This window comes from Pantherophis guttatus, chromosome 1 (assembly GCF_059756535.1).
Source record: "Pantherophis guttatus breed Tessera chromosome 1, ASM5975653v1, whole genome shotgun sequence".
NCBI classification, from domain to species: domain Eukaryota; kingdom Metazoa; phylum Chordata; class Lepidosauria; order Squamata; family Colubridae; genus Pantherophis; species Pantherophis guttatus.
Genome location: NC_142063.1, coordinates 200,237,902 through 200,256,637, shown reverse-complemented (window position 1 = coordinate 200,256,637; position 18,736 = coordinate 200,237,902). Strand labels below are relative to the sequence as shown.

The following is an 18,736-nucleotide window of genomic DNA, read 5'->3' as shown; positions in this document are numbered from 1 at the left end:
ACAGCACTGAAGGACTTGGAATGAGAAGTGAAAGGACTTTCAATCAGTACTTGGAGCCAGCTGATGTGATCACCTAGATTTCCTCTGAATGTTATGTGGGGGGAGGGGCTATAATTTTCTGGGTTGGTCCAGCCAGTGATGAGTGCCTATTTTGCCCCTCATAAACCCCCCTATGAGAGTGGGGGAGGGGATTTAGGAGTGTAGTGTGGATGTGTGATGGGAATGCAGCTGACTGGCAGATCACTGCATGCTAGATCAGAAGCAATTCACAGGAACTAGTTAACCAGAGAGGGAGAAAGATTGCTAGTTTAGGACTGGATGGAGGCCTTTATCAATGGGATGGATGGCACAAGTCAGGGAGATTTGGCCTTTTGGGAAGAGAAGGAGCAGACAACAGAATCTTGGACAGGAGATAGGGCAGGGCTGGCTGGTCCTGGAGAAGATATTTCAATGTCTCCAGTTGATCCCAAGGCTATTTCCTTATGCCTGGTTGCCAGACCTTGGCTTCCAAATGCCACTATTAAATGCCACGTTGACCAATAATTAAGCCTCTCTTGTTCATGGCTTCATGTGTATAAGAGGGCTGACTTGGCATGTATAACCGAAACCAGGTTGGGTGTCCCTATTAAATCAGTCAGCCATGAGGGCTGAATGGACCCTATTTGGTTCCAAAGGAAATTCGGGCTTAATCCTGAGGCTCTGGTACATGATGATTAAGGTCTCAGTTCAATGCCCGGAAAGCCCCCTGGCTTTCAAAGAATTTCTAGAAACTGAAGCAACAGTTGAGACAGAGTACCAGGAGAGGAAGATGAGGAGTGAATGTGATTAAAAACTCTAAACACCTTAAATAAACAAACATTAAGTGAACACAGAGATATATAATAAAGTTTATAGTTAATAAAGAAACAGCATTTTAATATAAATGTTTTACATAGAAATCATGTCAAACTAAACTAAAAACTGAGCAAGTGTTCATTTAAAGTAACAATTAGAAACACAAATGGTAATATTGCTTTTTAAAATTAGATGCAAAATAGCGATGTCTGGCCAAAGAAGTTTACTTGCCAAATATTAACTCTTAAGAATCTTCAAATGAATTAGTTTACTCCATTTGCTGCTTTTAAAAGCACCTATACATTCAAACTTATAAATAGAGGTCATAGTGATCACTGTTTCAAAATAATTTCAATTTTTTTTCTGTGTTAAAAAAAAAACCCCCAAATTTAATAATTCCTTTGGAATGTTTTGCAGTCATCTTTATTATAAACCAGCTTAAAGCAGTGGTTTATATATCCACGTAAACATCAAGCCATCAACTCTCTAACCAAGAATGAACTGAACTGAAATCTTATGAACTAAGTTCTAATACTTTACCTTGTAAAAAATTGGAAGACAAATAAGGAAGACTGTGAAAAATATACCAAGTACTGTCATACTGAGCCCAGAGCATTTAACTCTGAATTCTTTTTACATAAAACTAAACTGTGGATTTAGCTCCATGGACACATGGACACGATACAACCATCATGGACCAGCTTCTCAAACCAATACTCAACCTGAATCTTTTACGTTATCAAAAAAACATGCTTGGTCATATTACTAAGGTTCAGAGGTTTAAGAATCAAATCAAATAAGTTATCTTTTTCGTGCTTTTAACAGCAATAAAAAAAAATGCTAGTAAATGCAGATGCTGAACTATTAGTTTCTTTAACTGTGTTATTTTTTAAAAAATACATGTTTGAGAATCTTAACATAAGTATTGTTATAGCAGGTTAAGTGTGTACATTTAAACATTTATTTGCCATTAAATGCTTCCCTCACCCCCAGCACTTGAATCTATTTGCTCTATATTCTGTAATATTAACAAAGTGCAATGGATAGTTTTACTAAAACTTCTTTAGAAAGGTCTTTTACTAAGCAAATTGTATAGATATGAAGACTCATTTTAGTGCAACAAAAGGTTAACAAAAATTTGAAAATAGTTCTAATCAACAGAGAATGCAACTGACAAATTTTATGACAGCATGCACATAAAACAAATATAGTGCTTTATTTTTACTACTTTAGTCTGAGCCTATCATTTCTTAGGCTTAAAAAATCTCTGAACCTGAAAGTTGAATAACATGTTTAACAATGATCCTGACATTTATTTTAATTCGCTGGATACCACTGAAAATAATTGTCTCTAAATACAAAGGGAAATAATACTGTTCTGAGTTGCTTCTTTGATAAACTTAATTCATCATAACACATTCAACACTTGCATAACCTTACAAGGAAATACTGATACTTACATGATTTCTTCATAGATCTACACTATACAGAACTTTGACAACTATGGGACAGAATAAATACTCTGATTATTGAGGACAAACTAAAAATCAATTTATGCATCCAGACATTCTGTTTGCATTAAGAAATTTGCAATGATATTTTTTCAGGCTTCTCCTGCATTGTGGGTTGAATTGGAATACATAAAAGAATCAATGTTATATCAAAGCAGTCTTGAATGAATCCAAAGGAATCTAAATATGGCCAACAAATCAGATACTGAGATATTGACTTGACAGATTATAATATTGGGACAATGGATATGAAACTGATTGTTGTAAGAAAGCCACGTCCATATTTAAAAATCTCTTCCTGGCTTTCAAGAAAGCTGAAAGTAAAACCTTTGCAGCTTGTAAACTATATTGTAAACATAGTTCTTGTTATACTATGATCTCCCCTGAAATACACATCACAGCTCTGAAGCCTGTAGGAAGTGCCTTAGGTAACTGGAGCCAAAGACCTTGGAGAGTTATAAACAGTTATCTATTCAAGCATATCAAACAGTAAAACCTTATTACTGTCTTAAGATGCCTTCGGTCCTCTAGATTTTTGTCTTCAACTGTACATTTTGGAATTAACTTGTACCAGCAAGCCCCCAAAAAAACTTTTCTTGTTTTATACTTAATTCTGCAACACAGACAATTTGCAGTTGTACAGAATGACCACTTCGTACAGTTTATGGTATGGCTGATGCAATAAAACCTCTTACCTATCCCTGAACTCAATGTGGTTGCTTGATTGTCATGTCTCTGATTTCAACATTAGCCATATTTTACATTCAAAATATTAACCTTAAAAATAAAAACAGATGCTTTCTGGCAGTCAGCCTATATTTAGCTGCAACAGCTTATAAGTCAAATATTTGGCTTCAGCTGCAAAACGAAGGTCCCAATCTTCTTTGGTCCACTTAAAAGTATACGCTCAATTACTTTCACTATAGTTCAGACTCCATCTGATTTTTACGTTGTCTTAAGGAGGTCTCCTCTAACTTGTCAGATTCGAAAAGCTCTAAATCATTTTCTCCCTCACATCCTTCAACTGCTGAGTCATCTGAGGAATTGGGCTGAGACTCATCTTCTCCCTCTTCTTCGTTTTCTCCAACAGACAAACCCTTTTCTGGAATTTCGTCCCCTGCTGAAAGCTCCAAAGTTTGTTGTTCATCTTCTATCTTATTCTCATCAGGATCTACGGAATCTGAGGTAAAAGTATTGAGGAAACAAGAGCTAGTATTTTTGTACAAATGGAATATTTTGCTAAGCTACAAAGTGCCAGCTTTCAGATCTAACTCTTGTCATTCATTTCCCCAAGCTTCTTTACCTCTGTGTTGAACTACTTACAGATTGTATAGAATAGAATGGAATGGAATAGGAATAGGAATAGAATAATTTTATTGTCACTTTAAATGTACACTAATCGGAATACATTAAAATGAAATTACATTGTTTACAGCTCTCAAAGGGTCTCCACCTCTAATATAAACATAAACATGACAAGATAAAGACATTCATTCATTCATACATGCATGCATACATACATACTTATGCATGTTCCCACATATATTATATGACATGGAGAAACAACAGAGTCTAATTCGGATGCATACATGTACATGGCAAGAGAAAACAATCTTGCAAGTGTACCAGACATCTGGATATATATAATGTCTGGATATATACAAGTCAGGCCAAAACAATCTCATTATGATTCAGCATGATGTTTGAATCCAGTGATAAGGTTATTTATCAGAGTGGAAATTAAGGGAATGCTGAAAATAGGTTACTATTCACAGTGGCATATTTCCATACTATTTGAAAATGTGTTCTACTTCCATGCAGAACTCATTGGACTAGTGCAAAGTGCTTTGTATAGGGCTGCCCTTGTTGGTAAGCTGCAGATAGTCCAGAACGTAGTAGCATGGGCACTAGTTGGTGCATCTTGGTATGCCCATGCAATACTACTGCTGTATGAACTGCCTTGGCCCTCAGCTCCTAGTAGGCTTCAAGGTGCAATTCAAGGTACTGGTTGTCACCTTAAAGTCCTATGTTGCATGGAGCCAGATTAATTGTGGTACCGCCTATTCCTAATGGTTTCCACCCTCCTACTAAACTGACAAGGTGGGCATGCTCCAGGTCCTCTCAGTAAAACAGTGTTGCCTGATGGGAACTTGGAAGCATATCTTCTCTGTCATGGTCCCTATCCTATGGAACAGCCTCCCATTGATAAGCCTGGTCCTGCTGGCTTGCAGGAAAACAGTGAAGACTTGGCTTTACCCCCAGGGCACTGTGGCCAAGATGTTGACGAACCTGGCACTGTGTGGTCAGTAGATGCATGCAAATTTTATCAGGACCTCAGTATAGTCTATTGTTTGTTTTAAAGGGAGTCTTCCAGTGTACTTTATTGTTATTCTGTTGAGTTCTTTCCGGGAAACTATATACAAACACTAGAAGCACTAGCATTACTCTTCATTATGTGTACATACCAAAACTTTCTTCTTTGGACTTAGCTGGACACATGCAGTCTATAAGCAAAACAAATATCTGAAAGAAAGAAAAAAGTACTATAAAACAAACCTAGGGAATTTCAAATCTGGTTAAATAGCCCAACACTATTATATGAGTGGTTTGTAATTATGTTGCACTTCAATGTCAAATACCCATATTTTTATGCCAATGAAAGTCATGAGCTGTGCTAAAGAAAGCCATAGATCAAAGCCCTCTCTAACTGCTTTTTTTTTTTTACACAAATCTTCATGCAGCTATTTCTAAACCAGATAAACCAGGACTTTTCAGAATCCTTAATGAGATCCTGATCTATTGCTCTAACAATATAGAAGTTCTAGATTATAATTTCTCTAGTGATATTTCTTTGTGTTTTAATTGGTGGTGTATAACTACAGCAACAAAATACCCCAGTGATTATATAATACAAAAGAAGCTACATATACTGTACCAATTAAAATAAAACAAAAAATAAAACTAATCCAAAAACATATTTGATATCAATATAGGTTAATCTAAGCCTCAATGTCTGCTTATACTTAAGACCACAGAAACATGCTGTGCCATCTTTTCACTTTTGGAACATAAGGACATTTCAAAAATAGATTAAATAATTTATAATAAATCTATTCCTTGATATCAGGAAGATACAGATAAGATTATCCTTTTTGCTCCATTCCAAGTTTAATGAGCCAAAATTCATCATAAAATTAAAATTAAAAATTAAACATTACATCTTTGACAGTAATGTTTCTTTTCAAAATTTATTAACATATGAAATACTAATTTCTCTTGAGTTTTATAATTCATAGACCAGGATCACTTAGTTGATAAAAAGTAAAGCTCAAGAGAAGACCAAGAGTTTGAGAGATAATTGTCTACCATTCTCTTGAGAGAATTACTATTTTCTCTGATAACATAGAAAGATTTGATCTACCATTAATTTTTTCACAATTCCCCAATACAGTAGGAATACCAATGTCTTCTTAATATACAGTGAACTCTTCAGATGATACCATTTGCTGTGTTTGTTATCAATACATTATTATTCCCATTTTTATACACCTGTTTTAAGAGTATAAAACTGTTTTCTTACCAAAGCCAAGATAAGACCAATCAGAAGGGTGGCTAATATGAAGATGGCATAAGAAACCCAAATATGAATCCCAAGAGTGCCAGTAAAATAGTTGTGGATTTGCTGCAACAGAAACATAATCTGATTTGAAACTGCTGTTCCATTATCTACCAGTTATTGTTTGGAATATTTGTACAATATATCCATTCTGAAAATGTAATTACAGAAGAATACAGTTTTGTTTTGTTTTGACTTTAAGAGGTTTGAATCAATTTCACATAAATCATTTACAAAATCAAATCCTTTATAAAACTATCATTGGCTGTATCTTCTGTGGGTATTAGGTAGTGCCAGCTGCGATATGTACCTACGCTCAGCATCTGAGGTATGTTTTTTTTACTAAGATTACTATATTTTTCAATTTTTTTAACATTAATTTTCAGATGAGGTACACCTCGCAGGTTTTAAGTTACCAACAACTGTTGACAGAAGCAATTCAATTTATTGAACAATGCATTTTCATGTCTACTCTAATTTCTCACAAGACATACTCATCAATACAGAACGAGATTATCTTGATTTTAAAGCTTAGGTACCTACAGGAAAAACACGAAGCTGTGCATAGATAAAGCCAGTGGATATTGTGACCCTATTCAGAGAAACTGAGAGTCTTGCTGTGCTTGTTTGTTGTTCTAATTAACATTCCAACTGTTGGTTTCCCAGGCTTATAAGTAGCATTAATATTAGAACTTTTATTTCTGAATACAACTGATACCATTGTCTAAATAAGTACAGGTAAACAGCAACTGTGTATTTTCTTCTGTATGTTTTAGACCAGGGGTCCCCAATCACTAGTCTGTGGATTGGCAATGATCTGCAGCATGCCAGCAACAGAGCCATGCAAACAAGCAAAGCCCAATCCATAGGCTGCAGGCAGCATGCAAAACCATGCCCTCTCCAGTTCACAGAAAAACTTTTCTCCATGGAACTGATCCCTCGTGCCCAAAAGGTTGGGGGCCACTGTTTCAGACTCCTAATAATCCTAATAATACTGCTAGTGTTCGCCAGTTCGATTCTCACAGGCTCAAGGTTGACTCATCCTTCCATCCTTCCAAGGTCAGTAAAATGAGGGACCCAGATTGTTGGGGGCAATATGCTGACTCTGTAACCCTCTTAAGAGAAGCTGTAAAGCACTGTGAAGCAATACATAAGTGCTATTGTTATTTAGCACCTTCTAAACAGAAATGTATGAATTATATACTTAATTTAAAACACTGTTTTGAAGAGTTTATAAATCTGTTGGAGCTTTTACCATATGGCAGAATACGGCGTTGATATGCAACCAGGTTGAAATCTTGCATCCCATCATAAAATTTCAATTATTTGTCACAATTTGAACCAAAGTTTTAGAAGTAGAAACTTTTTCCATGGATAGGTTTGATCAGCATTAATATTGATCTATATTCTTTCCATACCATATAAAGGCGCACAAGCTATATGATCATTGGAGAACACAACAGACCTTTTAAAACCATAGATCAGATATAAAGTTTTTCTGCAGTACTTAAGACACATATTGCTTACTTACTCTGATCCATCCAGATAAATGGAAGAGTCCTGCCATTCCATACATCCTAATAAGAATCAATATAAACATGATCACTAAAAATAATTAAAGATTGAAAAAGTGGGTTCCCATTTGTTCTGGGACTACTATTCTATTATTTCTCATGTTACTTGATCAAGAGAGACACAATAATTTACTGTATTTTTCGGAGTATAAGACACACCTTAATTTTTGGGGAGGAAAATAAGAAAAAAGCTGACTGGCAGGTGGATTGGCCTCCCGGAATACCCTCAATCAGCTGTTCCCAGAGGTGGATTTTAGCAACAGGTTCCTTGGTTGTGAGCTCTGTGCCTTGTTTTTTTTCCTGCCTCTGAAAAAAAGCCTCTGAAGCTCTGTTTGAAGTCTTCTTTTCTGAAGCTCTGTTTGGGGTCTTCTTTTCTGAAGCTTCTTTTCTGATGCTTTTTTCAGTCTCTGAAAGCTCTGTTTGAGAAGCTGGGCGGGGCTACATTCGGAGTATAAGACGCACCCAAATTTTCACCCTCTTTTTGGGGGGAAAAAGATGTGTCTTATACTCTGAAAAATACGGTTAACTATGGAAATAAAAAGAAAGTGGTGTTTCTCTAATCAACCTTTACAATACTTACAGAATGTATTAGTAAAACCAAATTATCAGATTTTATCATACTGTTTCATCTACATTTATACAGAAAATCTCTATCATAATGAATACACTTCACACAAGATATAATAGCAATCTTCACTAAGCTGTACTCTACAGGTACCCTCTAATTACATATATTCCATATGTCATCACCACAACCAATTACCACCTGTTGTGATTTTTATTCCTTAAAAACATGGACCTCCAGCTCAAAATTAAATGCAAAGTAAATACCTTTCTATAATCCTGAAAGCACTGGACAATCTCTACCAGTAGATGGTAGAGCAGAATGAAACATAGACTACCACAATAAGTCACCCTGAAAGTTAAAAAGTGCAAACAATATTCAACTGGGAATTGCTATTTTCAGCCAAGGCTGCATTTAACCTAGGATGAAATTCCAATCTGGGACACGATATTGCATTATAATTACATTAGAGATGAGGGAGACTTCCATCCTGCCACAGGTTCTATACTTTCCCATTTCCTCTCCAGGATATAACTCTCTAGATCCTCCAATGTCTTCGAGCCACGATATCTGCGAAAAACTCCATCCTTTGCACTGAAAACAGATTAAAGTACAGTTACGCTATTGAATCTAAAACCTTATTACCCTCCAGGGTAGAAGAGCAGCAATCATGCAAATTAACAAGTTTTACAGAGAACTGGATCCTTTTTGTACTATTTTTCTCCACATCCTTAAGAGTATTATTCCACTTGGGGAATTGGAAAGCAGGGGGAAAAGGAGATGAAAATAAGACAGAGAAGAAAGGAATAAGGAGATATATTCAGGGAAAAACCAAAAGAAGTTCCTTTTATTCTTATTACAACTCAATCACCTAATTACTTGTTTTGGGTAGCTATCATATAGTATGTTTCCTCTGGGCCAAAAATCTAGGTTGTGTTTTCCAAAGGATATTGGGGTATATAAACCCAGGAACAACCTTAATTTACTATCTTAGAATATAATAGAATTCTTTATTGGCCAAGTGTGATTGGACACACAAGGAATTTGTCTTGGTGCATATGGTCTCAGTATACATAAAAGAAAAGATACATTCGTCAAGAATCATAAAGTTCATCAACACTTAATGATAGTCATAGGGTACAAATAAGCAATCAAATCATATTAGGAAACAGTAAATCGTAATGATACAAGCAACAAGGTTACAGTCATACAGTCATAAGTGGGAGGAGATGGGCAATAGGAACGATGAGAAGATTAATAGTAGTGCAGACTTAGTAAATAGTTTGATAGTGCTGAGGGAATTATTTGTTTAGCAGAGTGATGGCATTTTTTATAATTAATCAAAGTAATCTAATTAATAAAACCCACTGGACCTGATTACAGGGAGAGATATTGTGAATTCCATTGTGGTTTGTTTATGACAAATAAAATAATGGGGCTCTCTGCAATAAGATTTTTTAAAAAAAAGTTTGCATTGCTTTCTGAAGTAACTGACATATATGGATGATTTTTCCTTAGCTTCATCACATATTTTATTCTGCCACACACACACACATAAAAGGAAACATTTTCAATTAAAATTGTAAATAGCAACTATTTTCAGAGTACTTAAAATACATACTTACTGGTAAATAGTGGGAAGAGTAGTGACTAAGAAACGGCCACTTACACCTGAGGAGAATAGATATTTGTTTTAAATAGCACTTATCTTGCTTCTTACATATAATCATCATCTGACAAACACTTTACAATTAAGAGCTCATTTTTATATTCTACACATTTTGTGGGAGTTGGCAACTTACACTCCCATGGCTTCACATAAATAACAAGAACCCCTTTGGTCTCCTTTGGATCCCCTTAACCACCACTGGTAAAAATGTGAATTATAATTAAAGTGGTCAGACACTGAAAGAAAACAAGGGAAAGAGAGAGGAATTCCAAGTACTAACAGAAAAGAATTTGTCTTAGCACATTTCAGAAATATTCAGGGGCAATTTTAAAATATCCATGAGAATTTTTTTGCCACGTACACAAGCTGTTAGTTTACAGACAGTCCAGAAGCATCTTGGAAGAAGAATATATTTTCTGACTTAAGTCACGTCAAATAAAAAACTTTTTTTTACCAGCAATTCCTTCCTCTCAAAAATTGTTGTGAGACAGGTAATGTATAAATTAGCATAAACCCTACAATAGGGTTAATACCATTTTTAAAAAGGTTCCAAGGCCATAGCAAACTGAAGATGTTCCTGAAGAAACAGGACATTACAGCCGAAATCTTGGCCGGATGTGGGATCCAAGCTGGAAAAAAAATCACTCTAGAGAAAAGAGAGCTCTCGAGATAGTCCACATGGACTCTACACAATGTTCCTCTGAGTAGATGGCAGGAACCAATATTTTTGAGGTCTGCTTATGAGCTGAGTGACTAGAAGTTGATGGATTACAACTACACTCATAGTTGTAATATAGCCTTCAAGGCAGGGATGAAATGCCTCCCGACTCGGACCAGATCACCCAATGCGGTAGCGATGGCAGTGGGTGGTTCGGAGAACCGGTAGCAAAAATCCCTGTCCTCCCATGCCCAGCTGAGCCGCGCGATCATTAGAGGCTTTTTTTTTATTTTTAAAAGCATTTTTTCTACAACCTCTGCAGCCAAAAAATGCTTTTAAAAGTAAAAAAAAAAAAAAGCCTCTGATGATTGCGCGGCTCAGCTGGGATCGTCAGAGGCTTTTAAAAGCAATTTTTCCTGCAACCTCTTATGGTTGTAGAAAAAATGCTTTTAAAAGAAAAAAAAAAGTTGGCCATGCCCAACCAGTCACATTACCCCCACCACCAAGCCACGCCCACAGAACCAGTAGTAACAAATTTTACATTTCAACACTGCTTCAAGTTCAAGTTCAAAATTCAACCATTCCTTGTTTCTTAATCACCTTGGAATTGATTTTTAAATTCTTTTTTTACATTACAAACTTCTGGAACAGCAGGTTTTTATGGACTTCACAAGTGAGCTTCTTCTATTTATTACAAAAGAAGTTATAAGTACATGTTGATATTTTTTAAACAATCATTAAGGCCGTTCCGATAATGGCATTTGCATCTGAGATGGAGCCACACAGTCTAGGAATGCTGAGGGGCAGAGCAGCCTGGCCATCCCTTTCCCAACATGAGCTCAAGCTCTGCGTATTGACAAAAGGTGGGATAAGATGCTGACCAAAGGCTACGGGAACCCAAGGTTAACCCTCATTTAATGACCTAAACCTCTGCTCTCTGTTAAGGTGCCTCAGGGAGAGGAGGAGACCTTAGGATGCCTGAACCAGGAAGGCCCGGGCCTGTACTAGATCTCGCTCACCTGAAGCATCCCATGCTCCATTTAATGGGAGAGGAGCGGTAAGGGTTTAAGGGTTGTTAAGTGAGGCAATGTTGTGGACGCATCACTTAATGACATCATGACTTGCAACCATAATGATTGGGTTCATTACGGTGAGTTGAGGACTATCTTACACAATAGTGCTAATTTCCAAAGCAGCTTTAGCCCACCTTGTCACCATCTAGAATCACTGGACTATATGTCTACAATGCTGATTATCCCCATTGAGCATGGGTGCTGATCACACTGATCTGGGATCATATCAGACATCTTACCAGAGTTTGGGGAAAATTAATCTGAATTTGGGCTAATAACATTAAGACTTAATATCCTGTTTCCATTTTTTTAAAAAAGCAATTAAATTACTTACGTAAAAAAGCAATTGAATTACTTACATTGATTTTTGTTCTTAGTGATTATTCATTACTTACCTGGTTCTTGAGTGACATCAACCTTGCCCACACTGAGTTCGAGTTCCTTACTATTTCTTGCAAAAGCTTCCCATGCCAAGTCTATTTGCTGACAGACAGGACACCAAGGAGCATAGCTAAGGAAAGTGACAGTACGATATAAGCATGAGCTTACTTCATTATCTGCTTAGGTGGTTTCCAATTTATCAAAATCTATAGGCTTTTGACAACAGTTAACAGAAAAAAGACAAGGGCAAAAAATTTTGAATTCAAAATCATCTAGTATCTTGCTTTGAATTCCAAACAGGCTGTTCTGACTGTACCATAACTTTTCTATGTATTTCTAAGGAATCTAAGCACAAAACATACCCTTTATTACCTTGGAACACTTTCAAGTTCAGAGAAAATTGAAACAATAGTTTTTAATTTACAAGATATTTTCAGCTCTTAATGTTCTTCATTCCAAGAATTCTGCAATGCAACCTGGTATTTTTCTACCATAATACCGCACCAAAAAGCAGTGAGAATGCCAATGTTACACGTCCACAATCATTCTATTCTCCAAATTCACTCAATAGACATGCCAAAAATATTATTCTCAACATTCAGTCAATGTCAAAAATCCAATTGACTCAATTTCACAGATCACTGACAGAGCAGTGGCATACACTGCTATAGGCCAAATTATATACACGCAGTTCTTGACTTACAACCACTATTGGAACCGAAACTTTCATTGCTAAGCTCATCATGGCCATTAAATGAATCTGGCTTCCCCTATTGAGTTTGCTTCTTGGAACCTCTAACAAGACCAGTACTGCTGCTTTGAATTCTAAGGATGTAGCTCTACATTTTGATGTAGAGCTACATCCTGGATCATATATTTCATTTATCCAGTATATATGAACACAGTATTCAACAGTGATTTTATATAGCCATTTGAAGGAGATACACTTTCTGCAGGAGATGTTTGCAGGCATGCTGACTGAAAAACTTAGTGTACATGATAGTCTTGAGAGCACAGCTATGCTCTTTAACAGCAAAGTTGGAATACAATTAAAAAAACTGAACAACTCAACAGCATCACAAGGTAACATCCAAATAATTAGTATAGCAAATACTCTTAAAATTCTTATCAAAGAAATCAGTATCTAACACCAGCCAATCTGCTGCAGTCACCTTCCATAATGTAATTTTTCAGCAATAAAGACAAACTTTCTAGGCAGCAAACATTTTTAATATATTACTTCATAAAAATTTTATTCTGGCCACGAAGGGCCAAACCAAAGGGAAAAGTATGCTGCAGAAATTGCACACTTACAGTTATTCTGCAAGAAATATATCTGAAGGAAAGAGAACCGCCTTCACAATTGATGCAGTGTTTCTTATGTAAGGATTTTATACTATTGCCTATCAAGCAAGGACATCATGCAATGTTCCAGTCCCAAAACAAGCCATTTAGTGTATTCTACGTTTCACAGAACATCCTGTGACAGAACATTTTGCAAACCTGTTCTGGAGATGTTTAACTGCTAGTTTTGTGCTAAAACACGTAGGGTTTCCTAAATTATAAAGTATATAATGTAATTCTGACAACTAGTTTTATAATATTTTAGCAGAATCTTCAAGTCCCCAAAGTAATCAAGTTACTTGATTTCTAGCATTCTGCAGTTACACAAAAATGTTAAGGCCAGAAGCCATCAAAAGATCACCTATTCATGATATATTGTACTAGATTCATTAGTTCTAAATTTCACTTCACAGATTTATTCCTCATCCATATGATACCCTGGACCAGATCAATGAAACCCTGAAGAAGTCTATGCATTTGTGTTAACAGAAAAAAACCCAGACATAACCAAACTTCATTGTGTGACAATTTAGGATTTCATCCATGTCCAAAAAAGAGGGCTAAGATGAGGTGAACATACTTTCTCTTTCAATTGTATTTCTCTTTTGCTTTATATCCATGGTATTCAAATTGTGAACCAAAGCATCTCTTGGTTTCTTCGTTTGTTTGGCAATGAATCACCAGTGAATTACCCTAAGCAGAATCTGATTGTTGTATGATCAGGGTGTGTCTTTTACATTATAAATCTAAAATAAGAGCTATTATTTTATATGCACATCTGACAAAGCATATAATTTGTGTACACAAATAAAAATAACTGAACCAAATATAAAAAAGGCTGACAATTGCTATTTAATAGTCTGTACATTTTTCAAAATGAGTGTTCAATATGAGTGAGTGGGGTAGGAATCAATTTGTTTTCCAACTTGTAAAAGAAGTTATGTCTTGTCCAAGTTCATGGATCTAATATGGAAAATGCCCTTGGCTGTCATCTCATGTTCATGCATGGGCAGCCATTCTGTATTTTCGAAGAAAATAGAATGGCTGTGGATCATGTACATGCCTGTAGATAGCTACATATGCACTTGCCCTTTGAACCAGCCTTGTAAGCCTGGCAATAATACATGTCTGCTTGAATGATTAAAAAGGAAATGCTTCATGCATACTGCCACTTTTCAAGAAACCCACAGAAAAACAGTTATAAAAAAAAGCAACAAAAGTTCTAGAATACTATATTTTGCTGTTTCAGAATTACACCCATATCACATACGTAATCCAATTTGTGGGCTGCCACAACAGCATGTCTAACCTACTTCATGTGCAAAATTTGGTCATCCTTATCAGAAGTGACTAACCAGCTATACATGGACTGTAGAGCTAACCCCTTATCCTGAACTGCATGTTGTTGTTTTTCACTGTGTCCTTCCTAAGCATATCTATGATAGTAGATAAATTCATGCAATATACTAGACCAGGGGTGGGCAAATGTGGCCCTTTTACAACCTGTGGACTTCAACTCCCAGAATTCCTGAGACAGTTTGGCTGTCTCAGGAATTCTGGGAGTTGAAGTCCACAGGTTGTAAAAGATCCACAATTGCCCACCCCTCCACTAGCCAATCACTAAATTGGTTTGTGAGTTCAGTTCGTTGTGCAAATTCAGCCATTGTCTTCAAGCATTTTGAGAACTAGGCCATTACATTATGCCATAATATTGCTTGTTTGGGCACAGCACTTTACATATATGTATCAATTCATTAGCAAAGTTTAGCATGTTGCAGCAGGTGTTGTTTAGCATCAAATACCAAACAATATCTTGCAATGTAGCCTAACTATTGCAAGGACACTCAATAAACTACAACTTTACAACCGAACAGTATGGCCCGAAGAGGGGAATTCTTTAACCTGACTTATTGAGTATATATTAATACTAATATATTGAGCAGGCACTGGTTTGGGGGAAATTGGATTTAATTAAAGTCCATCGGAAAAGACTTAAACAATAAAAGCTCTGTAAAACAAAAGAAAAACCTATATCGCCTTAATTATTTACTTGCATTAATAAAAAGCCAACTCCCCAAAATTAAACACGGACGAACTAGGTTTATGAACTGCATCTGCCTTAAGCGCAGGGAAACGCCTATCACGCTAGAAAGGGTTCCCCCACGTTTGCGGACCGAAGTAAATGCCCCCCAAATAAGTGTCAAGCCAGGCTATCCGGATTTGCAGCCGGAGCCCTCTACACTGCCTTGCCTTGCAACGTGTTAGGCAAACTGGCTGAGGATGATGGTGGCTGTAGTCCATCCTGCCACTGGCGCTCTAAGAGAGAGAGAGAGAAGGCTGGCAGGGCTCTTCTGCCTGCATTGCATTCCCTTTCCAAGTTTGCGCGCGCCCTTTGGCTTACTCACAATTCCACCATCCACTGGCCCTGCAGCAGGAGGCTCCAGTTGGACCCGCTCAGCTCCACCACGTGGCTCACCACCGCCTCCGGCTCCGGCTTCAGGGAAGCCGCAACCGTAAGGAGGGACGCTAGGCCGGCAGTTCCCCACAGCATCACCAGCAGCGGAGTTATCCTCTCTTTTCTCCAGCGGCTGCAGCAGCGCCTTGCAAAGGCGGCCGCCGCCATCTTGAGCAACTAGGAAATTAAACCGCCGCCGCCAAGCCGAGTTAAGGAACCAAGAGTGACGGGAACTGCCCGACGGGCAGCTTTGCTTCCGGTTCGATGCGACGGCTTTCCACCATGTGCGGGGTAGAAGAAGCGCGGTGGGAATGAGCACGAGGAACGTGATTGCAAGACGAATCCCGTCTCAGGGCAATACGCGGGTTTTGGGAGGGCGGTGTGATCGCCTTTGGTTCTGGCTGCAAATGTCAGTAGTATGCATACTTTAAAATACAAAACACTTTTCTCAGGACCAGTAATTTTAAAAAAACTATTGAAATTTTGTTTGGGTGGTTATTTTCTAAAAAGTAATATAATAAGTAATTAAAAAGTAATATATGGGACGCGGTGGCTCAGTGGCTAAGACGTTGAGTTTGTCAATCAAAAGGTCATCAGTTTAGCGGTTCGAATCCCTAGTGCCGCGTAACGGGGTAAGCTCCCGTTACTAGTCCCAGCTTCTGCCAACCTAGCAGTTCGGAAGCACGTAAAAAAATGCAAGTAGAAAAATAGGGAGCACCTTTGGTGGGAGAGTAACAGGTTCCGTGCGCCTTTGGCGTTTAGTCTTGCCGGCCACATGACCACGGAGAACGTCTTCCGACAGCGCTGGCTCTTCAGCTTTGAAACGGAGAGCAGTGCCCCCTAGAGTCGGGAACGACTAGCACATATGTGCGAGGGGAATTTTTACCTAATATAAAGCAAGAAATAATTATGACTGATTTACATGCTGTAAACGGGAAGACCCTCAATTAAAATCGAATTGATTTGCTTCTGTGTCCAACCCCATGGATTAATTTATGCAACTGAATTGGTTAAGTAGTAGCTGGATGAATGTTGGAAACGAAATGGGAAAAGATGAGTGGGAAGATCAGCATGGATTCCTGGAAGCAGTGGTGGGATTCAAGAAATTTAACAACCAGTTCTCTGCCCTAATGATTTCTTCCAACAACCAGTGTGCCAAACTGCTCAGAAAGTTAACAACCGGTTCTCCCGAAGTGGTGACAACTGGCTGAATCCCACCACTGCCTGGAAGTAAATCCTTCTGCAGTTTCATAGGATCCAGACTGTCAAGGGATGAAACAGGAACATAATATTTTTCCAGAGGAAAAATTGAGACTACAGGAACCAGGAGCACTACTCAGGTAACCCTGAGGACAAAGATAAACTTCCAAGTGCTTCAACAACCCTCTAAAAGGATGCAAATGACCAGCTGTCTACAAGGAATATAAATTCTTCCATTCCCCACTTTCCTGTCAGCGCTGAAGAAGCTTCTTGGATGAGAAGCAAAATGTCTTCAAAACAAAAAACAAGAAAGTCCAGTTGCCTCCCGAAAAAGCACCCTTGGGATAGGCACACAACCATTTTGATGAGTTATAATGAAAGACCTTGGTTGGATATCTTGCTAAGTCATGGGTTGCTTAATCAAAGCTTGGCGTTTGGGTTCACACTCTGAACTGAGTCATATATTAAACCACAGCAGTTGGACTCATGCAGTTAGCCAGCCAAATTCAAAGAAAGTTGGGGGTTTTTTTTAGGAAACCTCCCTCAAAAAAAGCATAATTATGGTTTATGGAAATGTTATGGAAACCAAACATTAGAGATGACTAATGAGAAGAAGCCAGAATGCGCTGAGAATGAAAGAAGAGCAATTGTTGTGATTATGTTATGTTGCATGACATAATATTACATGACCACCAAAAGAGTGGTGTGTCCTCATTTTTGTCCTCTGTCTAGCAGGCATAATCTTAAAATCAAATATTGTCCAGCTTTTTAAATGGTTTTCTTTAAAAAAATTGGATTGTTTTTACAACAGTAGTCATTCAAACTTTCATGTACCTTGTATGTGAACCAACCTTGCAAATTGTCTGCTTCTTTCTTTTCCTTGTCTGTCGACAAACTTGACTGCCTAAATTTATATTTCAGGTAGTTCTTGCTTACAGACCACTCATTCAGTGACCATTTAAAGTTATGATGGCACTGGGAAAGGAGACTGGTGCTTGCACGTACCACCCTTGGAGTATCCCTGTGGTCACATAATCATGATGCAGATGCTTGGCAACCAGCGTGCATTTAACATGGTTGCAGTGTTCCACAGTCACATGATTGCCATTTGCAAAATTCATGCTGGCTTTCAACTAGCAAATTCAAGCACACGGCCATGTGACGTTTCACTTTACAACTTCATTGTGTAGCAACAGAGTTGCTAGTCCCAATTGCGGTCAGTCAGTGAGGATTATCTATATTTATTTCTTGATCCCAGCAATTGATCTCAATCTACTTCAAATCTATGGTTCCTGTAATCTGTAGATCAATGGCTCATCATTTCTATAGTGAAATTGGGCGAGTGTGTTGTCAATTCTGTATTATTGCTAGCATATGTTCTTGAAAATAAAGATATGTTGGAAAAAATATTGTGATTAAAAATCAGTCTTTCTGATGCCGGAAAGGTAATTTTATATAGTACTTTTTTTTTTTTTTGCAGCTTTTCATTGTAATTTTTGTTGTAGAAACAAAGAAAGAGCTCGTGTCTCTTCCTGCCCCTCTGCCTTCATTTGGCCTTCTTTTCCATTTCTCCTTAGCTATCTGGTAACCCTAGCAATAATCAACATAAATTGGAGCATGTCTGCTCACACATGAAGTTTACTGAGTTTGAAAAAGTTCAACCCCTACAAGTATCAGAAATCAAGATGCAGTTGCGTGCTTCTTACCTGGATTCGTGCTAGTAAAGTAAAAGGTTGCTCAGTAAAACTGCAGCCTTCCCTTACTTAATGGAAATGAGCCCCACATATCTAGAGAAACTCAGAAATGCAAGGTTAATTCCAACTTTGCATTCACATAGTATATTAACCCATGGCTTG

The 18,736-nt window shown here is 37.5% G+C and overlaps 1 protein-coding gene across 1 annotated transcript; it reads right to left on the bottom strand.

Annotated features, from left to right (window-relative positions):
- Window positions 1-877: 877 nt before the first annotated feature.
- Window positions 878-16,092, bottom strand: TMX4 (thioredoxin related transmembrane protein 4). Its single transcript, XM_034432346.3, has 8 exons — window positions 15,631-16,092; window positions 11,896-12,011; window positions 9,726-9,771; window positions 8,566-8,694; window positions 7,493-7,538; window positions 5,926-6,027; window positions 4,811-4,868; window positions 878-3,525 (listed from the first exon to the last, which is right to left on the bottom strand). The coding sequence occupies exons 1-8, from the start codon at window positions 15,846-15,848 to the stop codon at window positions 3,266-3,268; spliced, it is 975 nt and encodes a 324-aa protein (XP_034288237.2). The 5' UTR covers window positions 15,849-16,092; the 3' UTR covers window positions 878-3,265.
- Between the last annotated feature and the right edge of the window lie 2,644 nt (window positions 16,093-18,736).

Coding starts and splice junctions, on each gene's coding strand:
- TMX4 (XM_034432346.3), bottom strand. CDS start 15,848: ATGGCGGCGGCCGCCTTTGCAAGGCGCTGCTGCAGCCGCTGGAGAAAA. Junction 9,772..11,895: donor TGATGTCACTCAAGAACCAG/GTAAGTAATGAA, acceptor TATTCTCCTCAG/GTGTAAGTGGCCGTTTCTTA. Junction 4,869..5,925: donor TTGGTCTTATCTTGGCTTTG/GTAAGAAAACAG, acceptor TCTTTCTTTCAG/ATATTTGTTTTGCTTATAGA.